The sequence below is a fragment of the Castanea sativa genome, chromosome 7 (genome assembly GCF_040712315.1).
Source record: "Castanea sativa cultivar Marrone di Chiusa Pesio chromosome 7, ASM4071231v1".
NCBI classification, from domain to species: domain Eukaryota; kingdom Viridiplantae; phylum Streptophyta; class Magnoliopsida; order Fagales; family Fagaceae; genus Castanea; species Castanea sativa.
In genome coordinates this window covers 10480020-10498213 of record NC_134019.1, presented here as the reverse complement: position 1 = coordinate 10498213, position 18194 = coordinate 10480020, and the positions used below count along the sequence as shown (strand labels likewise).

General features: G+C 32.2%; 2 protein-coding genes across 3 annotated transcripts; both read left to right on the top strand.

The window, feature by feature from the left end:
• Nucleotides 1-803: 803 nt before the first annotated feature.
• LOC142642706 (zinc transporter 1-like) lies at nt 804-10125 on the top strand. The gene is made up of 3 exons (XM_075817116.1): nt 804-1454; nt 6623-6772; nt 9547-10125. Exons 1-3 carry the CDS (start codon nt 861-863, stop codon nt 9850-9852), a joined length of 1050 nt encoding a protein of 349 aa, XP_075673231.1. The 5' UTR covers nt 804-860; the 3' UTR covers nt 9853-10125.
• Nucleotides 10126-12922: 2797 nt separating this feature from the next.
• LOC142642337 (uncharacterized) lies at nt 12923-16636 on the top strand. 2 transcript variants are annotated; one of them, XM_075816690.1, is made up of 3 exons: nt 12923-13122; nt 13529-13639; nt 16194-16636. In XM_075816690.1, the coding sequence occupies exons 2-3, from the start codon at nt 13543-13545 to the stop codon at nt 16445-16447; spliced, it is 351 nt and encodes a 116-aa protein (XP_075672805.1). In that variant the 5' UTR covers nt 12923-13122; nt 13529-13542; the 3' UTR covers nt 16448-16636. The 2 variants fall into 2 exon arrangements, with proteins under 2 accessions (XP_075672805.1, XP_075672806.1); XM_075816691.1 differs by having other exon boundaries at nt 12939-13145.
• Nucleotides 16637-18194: the final 1558 nt, after the last annotated feature.

Sequence of the window (18194 nt, the reverse complement as noted above, 5' to 3'; positions counted from 1 at the left end):
TTAAATATTATATTTTTAGGTTAGTTTTTAGGTTCCTGCCCAAAATGACGTAGTTTTAGGCTTGGAAAAGGTCAAAAAACGGTGTTGTTTTAAGTTTTCAACCCAATCGGTTCGACCGCGCTGATTCTCGGTTTTTCGGTTGAACTAGTTGGTTTTCAAATTTTTTTCGGTTTTTAAGTTATTTTCGATTTTTGCCCATAACCGGACCAAATTGAAGGCTGGTTTTCGGTTGAACCAATCGGACTGGCCAACCCAGTTTGATTTTTGAAACATAGAGTACAGTACCTTAGATGCTATTCCTTAAGTTTTTTTCTTAAGATTCTACCATGTAACTCTTTAACTAAAAAATACACTTTTATCCCATGAAAAAAAATTTATGTGATAGAATCTTAAAAGAGAAATCTAAAGAGCACCTAAGTATTGTACCTAAATCTTGCTCGAAAATAAAATACACCTTTCTCTGATCACCTTTTACCCGGCAAAACGAATTTACCTAGTATCCTTTTTGATAAGTTCAGTCATGAATTATCAACTTTTATTTAAAAAAATAAAAATGCAATTATGAGCTTAGTTAACTCATAATGTCGTCATTTTTGCTTAATCACCATACACTTGTCAATCCCAACTCAACTCAAAACATTCTTCATGCAATTTCATGTCCTCATTTCTCACTCCTAACTTTTACCTACTTCATTCATTCATTTGACCCTCTCTCTCTCTCTCTCTCTCTCTCTCTCTCTCTCATTCATGAACTCCTAAATATATTTGAATGCAAGACCTCTCGTTAGTCACAACTCACAACCCCACATACTCAACAAAACACACTCTTTTAGTCTCTCTTTCTCTCTCTCTTTGAAACCATGAGCAAGCTCATCTTGTTTTGCTTCCTTCTTCTTGTTCTTCCTCTTTCGGCCTTTGCTGAATGTAGCTGTGAAACCCAACCCGAAGAAAGAAACAAAACCAAAGCTCTAAAGTTCAAGCTAGTAGCAATATGTACAATCCTAATAGCAAGCGGACTTGGTGTGTCACTCCCAATCGTAGGCAAAAAAATCCCAACTTTGAACCCTGAAAACAACATCTTCTTCATGATCAAAGCCTTTGCAGCTGGTGTGATTCTTGCAACTGGGTTTATCCACATATTACCAGACGCTTTTGAGAGCTTAACAAGTCCTTGTCTTGGCCAAAAACCTTGGGGCAATTTCCCATTCACTGGCTTTGTTGCTATGCTCTCAGCTATTGGTACCCTGATGATAGATACTTTTGCAACTGGTTACTATAAAAGATCACACTTCGTTAAGGCTAGACCTCTTAGTGGGGACGAAGAGCAGCAAGGTGAGCATGAGGGTCATGTACATGTCCACACACATAAAAGTCATGGACATGCTCACGGATCTGCATTTGTTGCTGATGATTCGGGGTCCGAGGATCTTCTTAGACATCGTGTAATATCTCAGGTAATAATGAGTCCTTAAGGGTTTTTTTCGTTTTTTTGTTCCAATTTTTTCTTACTTGGATTCAAGGTTTTTGGGTGCTTGTTGATAATTGAATACACTCTCTGTGTCCCTTGCCTCCTCTGTTTGTTCTTCTTGTTGTTGTTGTTGTTCTTCTTCTTCTTCTTCTGCTTCTCTTTTTTCTTTTTTTCTTTTTTTAAATGTGTTCCCCTCCCCATTCTTTGAACAAGTATAATTTTTATGCCTACAAAGAAAAAAAAATCAAGTAAAATTGAAAACAGAGATTGGTTTACAAAAATATAATTGTTCTTTATTATAATTTCAAGACATTAAAAAGTTTTTCTTTTAAAGGAAATTCTAGATTTTACCAATTGTGTTAGCTAAAGTTAAATAAACCAGGGAGAGAGAATTTAGTTAGCCATAAACGTGGAAATATAATTTATTTTAGATTGGTTTCCTTAAGAAAATAAGCTCTAAAAAACTCCCATAGAAAAGTTGATATTTTATTTGTTAAATAGTTACTCTGAGTTTGAGTGATATCAAAATTCTCATACAAATAAGTTTAACATTATATGATATACATTTATTTTTTAGTATAAAGTTTCATAGATCTTAGATATCTTAATAAGCTTTATCTTAATTTCACAATCAAAAACCCCCATTCCAAATCCAAAAAAAAAAAGAAAAAGAAAAAAGTAGCGCGTGTTTTACGCATGCCACCTAAACTAGTATCACTAAAAGCGTTAGTCTATGGTTGGAGGAATCTCCAACCATACACGCTCTTTGGCCAAATTTGCTAGAGAGGTTGAGGATGAATTTGTATGGTTTGAGGAATCTCTCCCACCAACGTTAGAAGTTTTGTATTTTGATTTATTATAATGAAACATCGATGGTTTCGCTTTCCAAAAAAAAAAAAAAAAAGCGTTAGTGTATTATTATTATATACGTTGTCCGTGGTTATGTTGTCATTGTATTGTTGTCTCTCTATTTCCCTTAAAAAAGAAAACGTATTGTTGTCGCTCTTGCCTCTCTACACATACGCCTCCTCTTTATAGAATTTCCATCATCCAATATACATAGAATTACGTTCTCAATTCCAACAAAAAGAAATACTTAATATCCCCTAAGTTATAAGGCCATTAATTATTATTATTCCACATATTACTTATATATTAATCGATCTCTTTTATTCTACCAAAAATATGGCTTTTATTCTTTTTCTTTTTCATCTTAACAAATAAATGACACCATTTAATTTTTATGCATCTTAGTAACCTTTTATACATAAAAGAATTCAATAAGTATGAACCACAATAATTTACACAATTTTTAACATAACTCACTTATTAATGGTGGATTTTGGACTGTTACTCTTACTCTACCGATTATAACTCGTCAAGTCGAGCTGGGAAATTATTGTTGTATTAGACTTTTTAAAAAGAATTATAAAGTTTAAACTTTGAGTCCTTGACTTCCTTAAACTTACCAATGTCTGCATACCCCTTTGTTTCTTTTCTATAAAGCCAATGATTCCACACTGGACCATAGCTGGGTCCGTAGAGTCATATCTACACGGTAACACTGCGCGACTTATTTGACTTTAATATTTTCTTCTAGGATATATTGATGTGTGTAAAATTGCGGGAATAACAAACTTTACCCCCTTTCTCAACAAAAAAAAAAAAAAAAAAAAAAAAAAAAAAAAAAAAAAAAAAACAAACAAACAAACAAACAAACTTTACCCTTTCTTTTAACTTGTGTGGACATATAAAAAATAAATAAATAATTTATTGATTTATAAGTGTAAATTTAAGCTAATTGTATGTATAAAAACAACTACTACCAAACTCTAATCCCAATGCTTAAAACCCAATTTTTTATAAATAACAATGGAGTCTCAACAGATTTGTAAGATTGGTTAGGTGTTGTCATTTTGGAGAAAACTGTCAATTTATTATACTTTTAAATTATATTAATGTTATGTCCGTAATATTTTCACAATACTTTACAACAAATTTAAAATGATAAACTGATACCAATTATAATATAGCACACTACTAACATCACTTTTTTACCTACCATTAACAATTTTACCATTTAAAATTTGTTGTGAAATTATTATGTACATAACATTATCCGATCTATTATTTGATCACCCTTTACACGGCTAAAAAAATTTAACTAATAACCTTTTTGTTCGTAAGTTCAATTATATCAGTTCAAATAACTCATAATGTTGTCATTTAGGCTTAATTACCACACACTTGTCAATCCATAGTCAATTCCAAACATGCATCATGCAATTCCATGTTGCCAATTCTCAATCTACTCATAATGTCGCCATTTTGGCTAAATAACCTTTTTGCTTACATGCCACGTTATATTCACCAATTAATTGTAACTCTCTTTTCGTTTCATGTGTGCCCTCTCTAAAAGACTGCAACAAGTTATGTTATGTATTAATGGGTTTGATATGCCGGGTCAAGTATTTTAGTATGGGTTCTGTTAATTAATTCCCTCAAGCAATTTGTTGATAAACAATTTTTTAAAAAAATTAATATAATTTTCGTAGGAAATATAGAAGTTATAAAAAAGTCAGATACTTTTTTCTTTTTCCATACATTTTAAAAAAAAAAATTATGTTCTAAACTAATATCCTTAAAGCATTCGATAACTTTTTCCTTTTACTATTAATGAATTTTTTCCTGTAAAAAAAAAATTATAATATTTTTATTAAAAAAATGCTAAGTCAGTATTTTATTAGTCATGTAAATAATATATTAATGATAGTTAAGAAATGAAATAATACTACTTATTTTTAAAACTTGAGAACTAATAGCATTCACTTAACTTTTACTTAGCTCATTCCTCTCTCTCTCCCTCTCTCTCTCTCTCTCTCTCTCTTCCTTCGAAACCATGAGCAAGCTCATCTTGTTTTACTTCCTTCTTCTTGTTCTTCCTCTTTTGGCGTTTGCAGAATGTAGCTGTGAGACCCAACCCGAATAAAGAAACAAAACCAAAGGTCTAAAGTTCAAGCTAATAGCGAAAGTACAATTCTAATAGCAAGTGGACTTGGTGTGTCACTCCCAATCATATATAGGCAAAAAAATCCCAACCTTAAACCCTGAAAACAACATCTTCTTCATGATCAAAGCCTTTGCAGCTGGTGTGATTCTTGCAACTGGGTTTATCCACATATTACCAGACGCTTTTGAGAGCTTAACAAGTCCTTGTCTTGGCCAAAACCCTTGGGGCAATTTCCCATTCACTTGCTTTGTTACTATGCTCTCTGCTATTGTTACCCTGATGATAGATACTTTTGCAACTAGTTACTATAAAATATCACACTTCAATAAAGCTAGATCTCTTAGCGGGGACCAAGAGTTGCAAGGTGAGCATGAGGGTCATGTACATGTGCACACACATAAGACTCATGGTCATGGTCATGGGGTCTGCATTGTTGTTGAGGATTTGGGGTCGGAGGACAGTGGCCAGGATGGTCTCAGACCACTCTGACGTGAAAAAAAAAATTATATATAATAATTTAAAATTTTATATTTATTTACTTTTAAAAAAATTTTGGGACCACCTTGAATTTTTTTATGCCACTAAAATTAAATTTTGGTCCATAATTTGAGCAATTTAACAATATATTGGGGTCTTTCAAGCAAAAAGGAAAAACTCAAAAAATATTGAACTAAAATCTGAAAAAAAAAAAAAATTATAATAAAACTACTACAGGCTAGCAGTGGCTTAATTCCTTCGACTAAGCACACTGCCCAATACAACACAATTTTCAACATTTTATTATTTTTTATTATAGTATTATTTTTCCTCACTAGACATATATTACTTACTTCTCATTTTTAATTATTTATTCTTAACCACACATGTCTTTTGTATCCTCCATTTTTACACTTCATACTTTTAAATTTTATTACATTTTCATCTACACTTTTACATCTACACTTTTACATCTACATTTTGCCTTCCTCATTGTTCGTAACTTCTGTATCTTCTACCAATACCAGTGCGGCAGTGCTTCTTCCCAAGTTTTGAATCATATCTCTAATTTCTCAATACGTTTTTTTTTTTAGCTACATAGGTATCTTTGTTCATTTCTTTTCTTTTCATTTTTTTTTCTTTTGAGGTTTTTTGGTTTACAGAATTCAAATTTGTTTTGGTTTTAAGAAGAAAAAAAAAAATTTAAGCACAAACTTCATGCCGGCCGAATCTTAAATTTCAGCCGGTATTTACTAAAACACCCGAAATAAATCGAAATGACCCAAAATTTTTTCCGAAGTGGAATAGGGTGGGTTACTGTTCCGGTTTATTTATAGGCATGGTATTTTCAAGCCATTACGGCCGGAACGGAATGGAATTAATAACATCGAATCAAACCCAATTACCTAAAGACTAAAAAGAAATAAGATTGTGTAATTTACACTTCCCAAGAAACACCTTGAAAAAAATTCCTAGAGCCGTCACTATCTAAGGATCTTCTTAGACACCAAGTTATATCTCAGATACTAATGGGTCTTCTTCTTCTTTTTTTGTTCCAATTTTCTTAATCGGATTCAACCTTTTTTGGGTATGTTTTGATAATTGAGTACACTCTCTTTGTGTCCCCTGCTACCTTCGTTTCTTGTTCTATTGTATTTTTATGTGTTTTCCTCCTCATTCTTTGAACAAGTATGATATTTTTAACCTACAAAGAAAAATCATGTAAACTTGAAAAGAGAAATAGGTTTGAAAAATAAAAGTTTTTAGATACAGAGGATTTGTTGGACTTGTGCTGTTGTTCAATGATAATTATTCTTTATTATCATTTTAATAAATTTAAAAAATATTTATTTTAGAAGAAAGTTTAGATTTTACCAATTGAATTAACTAAAGTTAGAATAGAAAGATTAGTTAGACATAAACTTTAAAATATAGTTGATTTAGATTCTTTTTGTAAAAAATATACCATGTGTGATGTGTTTACTCTAGTTTCTACTATCCGTTTTGTCAGACCTTTGTTTTCTATGTTTCTTAAGAAGAATAAATCTTCAGCCAATTCCAAAATCCTATATAACTATTTTTTTTTCCTTGTGTTTATTACTTTATTAAGAAAAATATATAGTGCTTCTTTAAAACATAAAAAGGTTTGGACAAAATTTTGTGTATAGGTTTTGGAGTTGGGAATTGTGGTGCATTCCATAATTATTGGCATCTCTCTCGGTGCTTCTGAAAGCCCAAAAACAATCAAGCCCCTAGTAGCAGCATTGACTTTCCATCAATTTTTTGAAGGTTTGGGTCTTGGTGGATGCATCTCACAGGTATTATTTTTATTTCTTTATTTGACACAATATGAATGTATATCCTCATCTGTGTACTTGCAACACTGCACCTACCAACCAAGACAGAGAAAAATCAAATTGTAAAAACAAAAAGGTGAACATGAACTAAATAGAAAGGAGAAAAACTAAAACTAAAAATATGTGATTTTATCATTTTATCTAACATTGTACATAATATCATATCATTTAAAATTAATCCAAATCATAAAATGACTCTCTCCATTCCAAATAAAAAGAAAAAGATATGGCTCTCTCATTGCACGCTTTCTTCCATAATTTTTTTTTTTTAATCTTGAAATAGCACAACTCTTAGTAAAAAAAAATAGAAATATAATAATATCTACTAGAATAAATAATTAAATAAAGAGATAAAATTGCGTTGTATAACTTTAAATGATATTTATTTATTGGCATCTCTTACTTCACCATGTAAGTTTAAAGTCAGGTCTTTCTGGTGCCACAAAAAAGCCCACACAAAAAGCCGCCACCACCACCCTTCCGCCAACCACAACTCACCACGTGGCAAGTTGTGGCTTTTTGTGTAGACTTTTTTGTGGCACCAGACTTATACTTTGAAGTCTCCTTAAAGCACATGACAATTGTGAATAGCTTTTAACAAAGAGCCGCGTTATTTTCAATTTAAATGATACTAGTTTATTAGCTTTTTGACCTCTAATACGAGTGAGACCCGTTTGAGGCCTTAACACAATGACACATGTTATACACGTGTTAACAAAAGCAAGAGGGGATAGCCTTGTTATTTTAATTTTTTATAAATAAATGTAGGGGATAGCCTTCAAGCATATGATAGGACACATTACAACATCTTTGCAATGATGAAGGGGTATTTATTAGACTGTCTAATACATACCCTCCACAATTGTATGGGTCCAAACTATATTCGACTATATTTATAATAATAAAAAAGACTATATTATGCACTCCGCACTGTTTTTTTTTTTTTTCAAAGCATCTTATGATTCAATCATAAACGCAAGTCTACTTCAATGAAAATCTCAAGGTCGGTCATTGCCGTCAATGTTGAAATCTTCTAAAGTCCTTTTTTTCTTTTCTTTTTTTAATTCTTGGGGCACAAAATGTACTAATACTAGTGCCCCGTCATTTCACTTCCAAATAAAGTGAAGTGATAGATATGCAACACATTTGATCTTTTAGTAGTTTGTGCTTGGGCCTTTGGATTATAGCCTCACAACAATGGGCTCCCTTGGAAGGGACAGGATAATGAAATTTCAATTTTTTTGAGTGAAGGATGATGAAGCCTCATAGTCTAACAAAATATGGCACATGTTTTTCTATGATTATAACATTTGCAGCACTATTTTTCACAATTATTATATGAGGTAAATTATAACTAATTGCCAATCACTTTTACATTAATTAATTATTTTTTTCTTCCACTTATAATCAGTAACATAGAATAATTATGAGAAACGATGGGGTAAACATTGTAATGGCAGTCCTAGAATTATTGGTAGATTGCAACTTACAAGTATGCACTTCTTGCATTTAACACGTTTTGCTGTAAAGTGGGATCCACACATCCGTGGACCATCTTGTCTTGAGGTGAGATAACACATGGTTGTATGCAAGACAAATATTAATAAGCATTGGGCAAAAAATAAATTATTTAGATTGTGAAATTTATTATTTACAAGATGATATTGGGATATTTAGTAGTAATAGTTATATATCATTTCTCACTTTTATGAGTGCTTTATCAATTTGGTTATCAAATAAGCATAACATCTTTATAACTTTTTATAACTATAGTATATCAATTAAGCTAGCAGAAATCTATACAGTTCCTTTTGAGTAATATTTGGAATTATAGTAAAGTAGGAATTATATTATATTTGGAATTATAATATTTGGAATTATAGTGCACTTCTTGCATGAAACATGTTTTATAGTCAAGTAGGATCCACACATCCGTAGACCATCCTAAAGTGAGATAACACATGGTGGCATGCAACACATATATTAATAAGCATTGGTCAATAATTAATTTTTTGGATTTAAGTATGAAATTTAGTAAATTTATAAGATAATATTGGGATATTTAGGAATATAGTTTTATATTCATTTCTTACTTTTATGAGTTCTTTTTCTATTTGGTTATTAAATAGGCATAAACATCTTTAACACTTTTTATCTTACAGATGCTAACTTTTTTATAAGTCTTTTTCTACAAAAGTTCTATAATTAAAACTTTTCTTCTTACTACAATCTTATATGCTTAAAAAAATGTGATTTAAACTTAAACTTTTCCAAACAAGCTCTACTAAAATTTTGTCAAACGGATTTTTTTTTTTTTTAAATTTGCTTTTTTCCCCTAGTAAAGAGCTTTTGAAGCCTTAAAACACTTAGCAATCCCTAACACAATGAACACAATGTAAAACACACCCTTAATTATAAGTAGAATCCACAAATTTGTGGACCATCCTGTTGTAGAAAATTTATTTTGTGTATTTGATATACATTATACATAATCTCTTTCATGATATATTTCTTATAACTATCGACTAAATCACATATTTCAAAATTATGCGACGGGTAATGCTTATTTGTCCTTAATGACATTTGGTGGCTATGAAAAAGTATAAAGAAATATTTAGAAGGGATAGAAGAATTGACTAAGGGAATAGATAGAGCATCGAATTGAACTATCATTATCAATGGATGGGCACAGTAATTCTTATCTGGTCGGTGCTTGATTTCAATATTTTGTGCAGGCAAAATTCAAGTCTCGAGCCATTGCAATTATGGTACTTTTTTTCTCTCTCACAACTCCATTTGGAATTGCAATTGGCATGGGAATATCAAATATCTACAAGGAGAATAGCCCAACAGCATTGATTGTGGAAGGCCTGTTCAACTCTGCCTCAGCTGGGATCTTAATCTACATGGCTTTGGTAGACCTTCTTGCAGCTGATTTCATGAACCCTCGAATGCAAAGCAATTTGAGGCTCCAGCTTGGGGCTCATCTTTCACTTTTGCTGGGTTCAGGTTGTATGTCACTCCTAGCCCGATGGGCCTAAAGGCTTCACTACAACCAGTGCTAGGAGCCCACGATAGCACTTGTAATTTATCAGTCGGACATGATTATTAGGTGAAAAAATGGTGGGGTGAGTTTGTGTTAGATAAATGGCTTTTTAATGTTCTTCCTAAGTTAAAGAAGTATACTTCTTTTTTTGTGAGAGCGCCTTTTTAGCTTAGCATAAATGGAAAATAGCAAGAACTTACAAAAATGGTGGCATGAGTTTTTGTAGAATCCTTTTATTTTTGATGTAATCAAGTAGCAATTTTGAATATCCCTAATTTACGTGCGACGTGCGATTTAATCATATGACATATTTATTAGTTATATTTTTTGTTTAAATGATTTGATAAGTCGTGGTTAAAACACATGTGATAGTCATTTGAAAATAGTGTATATTGATTGGAGGAGATTTCTCTAATGGTGTGTTCATTTTGCTCTAATTTAAAAATTGAATTGTTAATTTTTGAGAATTTGTAAAAAATTAATTGTTTGTCTGACAAAATTCTCAAGAATTACAATTCCCGTGAACATATCAATACCTATGAACACAAAAAATTATAACTCCAGCATAAATTGTAAAAATTACTATTGTTATACTTAAATCCAACTTTTCCCACTTTTTCTTTCTTAAAATTAATTGCATGGAGGCAATTCTAAAACAAATATTTATAATTTCACCCAAATGAGAAAAGGTTTATAAATGTTCAAGGTTTTTTTTTTCATTTGAAAAAAAATAAAAAATTAGAGAGAGGGAGAGAGAGTGAGAATTAGGAGAGATAGATGGATGTCAGTCATCTGCATTCATATATTCAGTTGTGATAATTTATTCTTTTCTTCTAATGTTACTCTCTCTCTCTCTCTCTCTCTCTCTCTCTCTCTCTCTCTCTCTCTCTCTCTCTCTCTCTCTCTCTCTCTCTATATATATATATATATATGCATGTGCACATATGCTAGTAGAGACAAATAGTCAAAATTTCTGTATCTGTCACCAGCATTCATATATTCAGTTGTGATAGTTTGTTCTTTTCTTCTAGTGCTAGTTCTCTCTCTCTCTCTCTCCATAAATATATATATATATATGTGTGTGTGTGTGTGTGTGTGTGTGTGTGTGTCACTTGCATTCAAATATTTAGTTGTGATTGTTTGTTCTTTTCTTCTAGTGTCACTTTCTTAATGGTATCGCTCAAATTTAACTCAATCGGGATTTAGATTGGAGATTGAGTTCTTAATTGTTGTGTTTGATTTCAATTATCAACATGAGTGATGTGGTATTTTTCATCACAAGGATTCACCCTTATGTGAGTGGGGGTTTAATTATCCCTGTGAATAATATTCAAATTATTAGGAGTTCAAATTTGGTAAGGACGAGGTGTAAAACTTCTGTTTTACACATTCAATAATAGATTGCCACATTAGTCTTTTACTTAATGAGAAATACATCCTACCACACCTAATAACATCTCAATTAACTCCCATTTTCATCAACGTTTTTGATTTCAGAACAAACTTAAACCCAAATCTCATTTTTTTCCTATCCAAAAATAATAATAATCTGAAATCTCATCGTTTCCAGCATCGTTGCTCAAGTTTTAATTTTTCAAATCTGAAATCTCATCGTTTTTGTAGGTTTGCTCAAGTTTTAATTTTTCTTGATTTCTTCTTTTTCCCAAAATCGTTCTCATCGTTAATTGGAAACTTTTAGGCTCATAATAAAATTATCAAAGAAAAAAGAGAAGTAATTAACCTGACATAGGAGACGCTTAATGGATATGAAAAGAGAAGAAAAGTAATTCACTTGCTCTAACAATTAATGGATAAAACTCAATAACACAAGAAACACAAATGGAAACACAATAAACCATATAGGAGGCACTTTTATTCAATGAGACTTCAATGTAAAAGTTTCAATAGTGACTCAACTTTGACAGTGGAATGCATGACTTCAATGTACGTATCTATATCAATAAACATAATAAACTCATTCAATAAAAGACAGGATTCTATGTTAGCTATGGAACAACAAACAAAATTGTGTGCAAACCCACTGTCAAGGTTTGAATAGCGACTCTGGTGAATTGATGTGGCGGAGAACGAAGGTCTGGCGAGTTATGCGATGGTAAACGAAGGTCCAATGAGGTTTGTGGCAGGAGACAGAGGAGTCGAGGAGGGAGATGAGATTTTAGGGACTCTTTTTCACATCTAGTATGATAACATGATATAAGGTTTTTTTTTTTTTTAACATGTTATTAGGTGTATTAGAATGTATTGATTTACAATGAATCTTATGTAAAAGATTAATGTGGCATGTCCTTATTGGCTGATGTAAACTAAAGAGTTTAACCTCATCCTTATTGAATTTATTCTCAATTATTAATTCCTTTTATTTATAAAAATAATATGTATAAGATTATTTTAAATAAATATTCTATTTCTATAATTTGGTGTAGATTCAAATTTTTTAGAGTTGATATTCTCCATTTCTTTCAGCGTAAAAATGCATTTTTGGGTATTTGGTAAGATGGAAAATGCATGTCAAAAGAAAACTTTTTTTGGGTGAAACTTGTGTCCAGTGTCATTTTGTATTGAACATAATTTGAACACGTGTTCAAATCGTAACGTGTCTAATGCAAAAAAGTATTAAACATAAGCTATATCTAACTATTTTTTAAATAGTTAAAAAATTCAAGCCCAAACAAAAAACTCTTTTTTTTTTTGAACATCACATACTCAATAAACCACTACATATAAACTCCACGTCACAAATAATAATTTTCTAATTCATTTTCTAGGTCACAACTAATCACTAGAAAACAAGTCAATTTCCCACGAAATACTTTCTACAATATTTTTCATTGAAACAAATAGAGTTTGCTTTCACAGAAATTCTCATAATTTTTAAAATAATTTTTTGGGGCTAAAATTCAATTTAATCCCTCCTCAAATTGTCAATTCTTTTTTCTCTTCATTTTATTGATAACAGAAAAACATTATTGAAAACCAAAACGGCGTCGTTTAATCCCTCCACAATTGTCAAATTAATCCCACATATTTTTCACTACCGATAGGCACAAAAAAACGGCGTCGTTTAAGCATTGGATTTTAGTCTTTAAAAAAAATCTCTTATTTGCTCATCCTCATCAAACACGATCAGATTTCCCCAGCCTCCCTCCTTCGCCGGCGTGTGCTTCCTCCGTCCCGGCGTCCCGGCGGCTCTAACCAACTTTGCCGGAATCGCATCGGCACCAAAATCGAACTGGGAAACCTTCAAGTTCGTTTGTTTTCCACCTCATAGTGTGTTTCCGATTTCATTTTGCTTGCTCCAATTAGTATTTTAGATGTGCACACAACGTGTTCGACGAATTGTCTGTACGTGTTTATATGTTGAATAAGTGAGAAATTGTTAATTAAACTAATTAAGATTTGAAAAAAAATGATCAAACAAGGTCTTAATTATTTGATTCTTTGAGAAATATAAGTAAACACAATTAGTAGTTTAGAATTGCACACAACCTGTTTGATGAATTGTCTGTGTGCGTTTATTTGTTGAAAAGAGTGGGAAATGTTATTAAACTAAGGGAGACGCAAAGTTTAATTCTGTTTTTCTCTCTCTCTGAGTTGTATGTGGTGATTTATAGATATGGGTTGTGACATTATTGCTTGTTATTTCTTTCTAGGTTGTAGGTAAACAATGGCAGGAGTTATAAAGAAATTTTTCGTTGCATCGATGTTTATGTGGATGGCTCCTGTTGCAATTTTGTATGCTTTCAACCATAATCTGCTTCCTGGTAAGTTTGTTGTGTGTTAAACATTTAGTTCTTGAGTGCAGCTAATTTTTGAAAATGTAAGTTTTTGTTATCTGTTTTGAACCCACAACATTACCCTCTAGTCCTCTCCACCTATGTGTTTTTGAATAACGTAGGGAACCTATCTAAAGAAGAGCTTTTTGGACTTGAATCCAGCCAGTAAAACGTATGAACAGTTAAAACTCAGTTGCCAAGTAATCTAGGGGAATTCACCTCTGACGGGCAACTGACCCCACTTGCCTCTTCACTTCTGTCCTGTGGAGGAGGAGGTGTAGTTTGAGCTAAAACTCATTGGAAATGTTTTTGTTATCTGCTATCTGTTATATAGTAGAATGACTAAATTTTTGTAGTGCATCTTATATAAGGTCTTAGTTTTGAGTCAGGATTGTCACTGGTCGACTTCTTTTTATTTAAGTTGTTGTTTTCCCCCCCTCCCCACCCCCACACTTGAATTAATAGTAAACCAGTAAACCTTTTATTGACAAGTTTCCTGCGTTTTTGTAAAAAGGTTAAATCTTTCTCTTCCTATCTTTTGGGAGGTTTGGAGAAAAAAGATATAATTAAATTTTTTTTATGTCCTCGAAAATACATTGCTTAGGAAGCTTAAGAATCCCTGTAAATGAAACCTAATCAAATTGATTTTACGAATATCTTGAATATGTCTTGGGAATGTGGGCAACTTATTAACTTCAAAATAGTTTGGGGGGAAAAGAGCTTTTAGGTAAGTATTCACCACTTCAGAAACATAAAGTACAGTATTTAAAAGAAGCGGGTAGTGGAAACTATATTTTGGGGCTGATTTAGTTAAAGTAGTTACATTAGGGACTGAAAGATAAGTACAATTTCATGCCTGATGTTTTTTATCATTCAAGGAAAGTAGAGATTGAAGTAAAGAAACCTCCAGGCAGTTGAAGTTGAAGCCATTTTGGAACATCTTACTCTAAAACCATTTATTTTCATTGGTTGGTTTAGGTTTATGTGATATTTTCCTGAAATTCTATTGATAAACTACTGTTTCTGTATGAGTTTCTAGCAACAACGTGATCACTTCCTGTTTCTTAAGAAGGTTGGATTGTATAATTTCATTGAGTGCTGTGGGAATAATACAGTTTAAAAATTTCATGGGTACTAAGGCTGAGTTTGGATACGGATGAAAAAGTTAGTGTCTGCGACTTCAGCGTTTTTTTTTTTTTTTTTTCCTTCTGCTGCACGTGTTTCATAGGGGACAAGGCTACTGTTCATGTTACTGTGCATGAACAGTAGCCAATTTTGTTGACTTCAGCACATTTGTGGGTCCCGTGTACTGTTCATATGACTCACAAACTTCACTTTACAGATTTTTTTTTATTATTAAAAATAGGTCCCACGGTACTATTCACACATTTAAAAATTATTTTGCTACAGTGTTTTCAGTTTTCAGTTTTCAGCAATAAGCTCTATCCAAACGGACCCTAAGTGTAGCCTAACCAATAGAAGATGGAAAAGGGAAAATAATTAATATTTTCCAAAATGCAAAAAAAAAAAAAAAAAAAAATCTATGCACCTTTTCCATTGTTCTTTTAATCAATTGGGGAGAGAGAGAGAGAGAGAGAGAGCACCCATTTACCTTAAAGTTGCCAGTATATCCTGTTTTTAGAGTAATGTAGAAGGTTTCTACTTTCACATTTTTTACCAACTAGATACATGCTTTAATAGTTTCGGGTAGTTTCATAACTTATGAACTAAGATGTTCCTTGTAGAGAGAAAGTCAAAAGTTTAGTTGTTCATATCATGGGCAACTGTATCTGAACTTCATTTCTTGGAGCTCTTATGAATCTAGCTAAATAACATTTTGTGCTGTATCTGCTCGTCTATGTATAAATTAGTGAAAATAGATTCTTTCAATCTTCACAATTCAACTTTCATAATCAGCTCCAACATGTAGTGGTGGCAAATGTCCTAGTGTGTTTCACAGCATTCCATTAAAGAAAACTTTCCTTATGAAATTGTAAAGGCAGTTAAGCCAATGAATTTCTCTCTCTCTCTCTCTCTCTCTCTCTCCCTCATCAAGTCAGATTATGTGGATAAAGTCTATCAAGTAGGAAGTAGTTGATCTCAAAACCAAGGATTGCAAGATTATTATGTTATTGTTAAAAAAAAAAGTATCAGTGGGATGGGCATCTTGTAAAAGCAACATCTAGGAGATACTTTTTAGTAACATCTTGTTCTGACCCTTGTATTTAAACTGTCTTTTAAAGGCTGTGCAGAGCCTCCTTCAGGAAAGTTGCAACTCTGTTCTTGTAATCAATCGCTAAGAATATTGCATAGCTGGACTATTGTGTGGCGAATGCTAGCTGTTTTTCCAAAAAGAACTTAAATGTTTGTTTGGATGAAGTTTCTTCTCCTTTGTTTTCTGGGAGGAAAATGTCATTTTTCTTATTAATTTTCTGTATGCTCTGCTTATCAGATTCTATGCTAAGATTTGGGAGGGAGCTATTCAATTTCTTTAACCTTTACAATTGGATGACCTCAATTAGTATTTACTCATCTTGGACAGGTTCAGCCAATTTGTCTCCATATTCTATGACACTGGTGAGTGGCTTCCTTGCTGTCATATCGGTTAATGTGGTTATTGCCTTTTATATTTATATGGCGATGAAGGAACCTTCAGATAAACATGAGCCAGATCCTGCATTTCTTGCTGAAGCCAAAGCTAGTGTCAATCAGTTTACAAGTCAAGCCGAAGCTAGTGTAAGTCAGTCTACTAGTCAAGCTGAGGATTCTTCCCATTCCTCAAAGAAAAAAGAGTAGATTAAATTTAAGCCTTTCTCATGTATCAAAAAGAAGTAAAATGTGGAGAAAACTTGCTGGTTAGATAGTAGTGAAGATCCAAGAGATAAAATTGTCCTAATGTCTGGTGTTTGATTATTTTTCCTCTTTTATTACACTCAAGTTTTGATGTGAATGTTATGAGTTTCCTGTGGATTATCATACTCTCTCTCTCTCTCTCTCTCTCTCATATTTTACTCGATGTTTATGAGTCTATTCCTGTTTATAAAGGGATGGAATGAAAAGAAGGGGAATTTTTTCCCCATGTATGTTGGGAGTTAATGAAAGAGGTAACATTTTTTCTTTTTTGGTAGAGAAGGAAATGTACTTCTGCTAAATTGGCATCATACTTCATTTGTCTTCTAATAAAAAAAAGATGATGAAAAACGTTTCTTTATTGTCCACTTTTGGAATGAATCATTATGAATGTATACAAATAAATGAAATATAATGTAGTTTATAAAAAAAAATAATAAAAAAAACAGAAAGTGGAATATAATTAATATATAATGGAATGAGAATTCTGTTTTAGTCAATTTATTTCTTTCTACAAAACTCCCCAAACAAGAACATATGTAAAATGTCCTTTAAAATCCATTCTATTTCATTCCCTTTCCTCTTCTTACACCCACCCTCCTCACCTCAAAATACCTGGGGTGTTTCGCAATGTTTCAATTTATGAAAGGCAGTCTACAGTATATTCCTGGGCCTTTCATGTCTTATTGCTAAAATGAAAATCTTAAATAACGGAAGAAAATAAAGTACATGGTAGGAGGCACAGCCATCCTCTCTAAATATAAATACATAACCTCACCGCCAAAAAAGCCTTGGAAAGAACAGCACTAACAAAGGAATATCATGAGGTCTGTCTATTTTCAATCACTAATAATAACAAAGGAGCATCATTAATTGGAATAGGACTTTTTTGTATCATTTTTTTAATAATATTATTATTAAAACTACTCCCACTAGGTTTTCTTTTTTCTTTTTTTTAGAAGAACTATTCCCACTAGTTAAAAATGTGTTTTTAAAGAAAAATATTAAGGAGGTATTTTACTATATTACTTCAATAAAATTCTATCGCATTTACCTCAAAACCAAAAACTATATTTTAAAAAGCTTGCAATAAAAAGCTAAATTCAAATGCTCTTTCCTTCAACTCCAAGGGGTTGGCTTTAGTAATATCTAAGGTCTTATAAATTCATGAAGTCCTAGATTCAAAGCTTTTAGCCAACATATTGCATCCACCTCCAGGGAATTTTTGCCCTATAATAACCTAGTGTGGAATTGGAAAATTGCATGCACATTGGAAAATTGCATGCACCCAAGGAAAAACAAGGAATTGTAAAATCTCATCTTTATATTGATTTTAAAGTGTTAAATATATAATTTTTTTTATAATTTATTGGAGCAACAAATTACACTGTGTTGATGACTCTTTTTTCGCTCCATGTGGTACTACTTCATTGGCAACCCACGCCATATCAACATATTATTGATTTTTTGGGTAAATCTCTTTAAAGCCCAAAATAAGCTTATATCTCATGGATTGAGATCACATGACCCACGAGATCCTTACTTCAAGAGGTGGATTCATGGTCCACATTTCCTCTTCATCAATTGGGATCATAACTTCACGACATCGTCAACATCATCATATAGATCGGGCTCAAGCAATGAATCAAAGCTCACGGCCCATATTACCTCTCTTACACTCATGGCAAGCGGC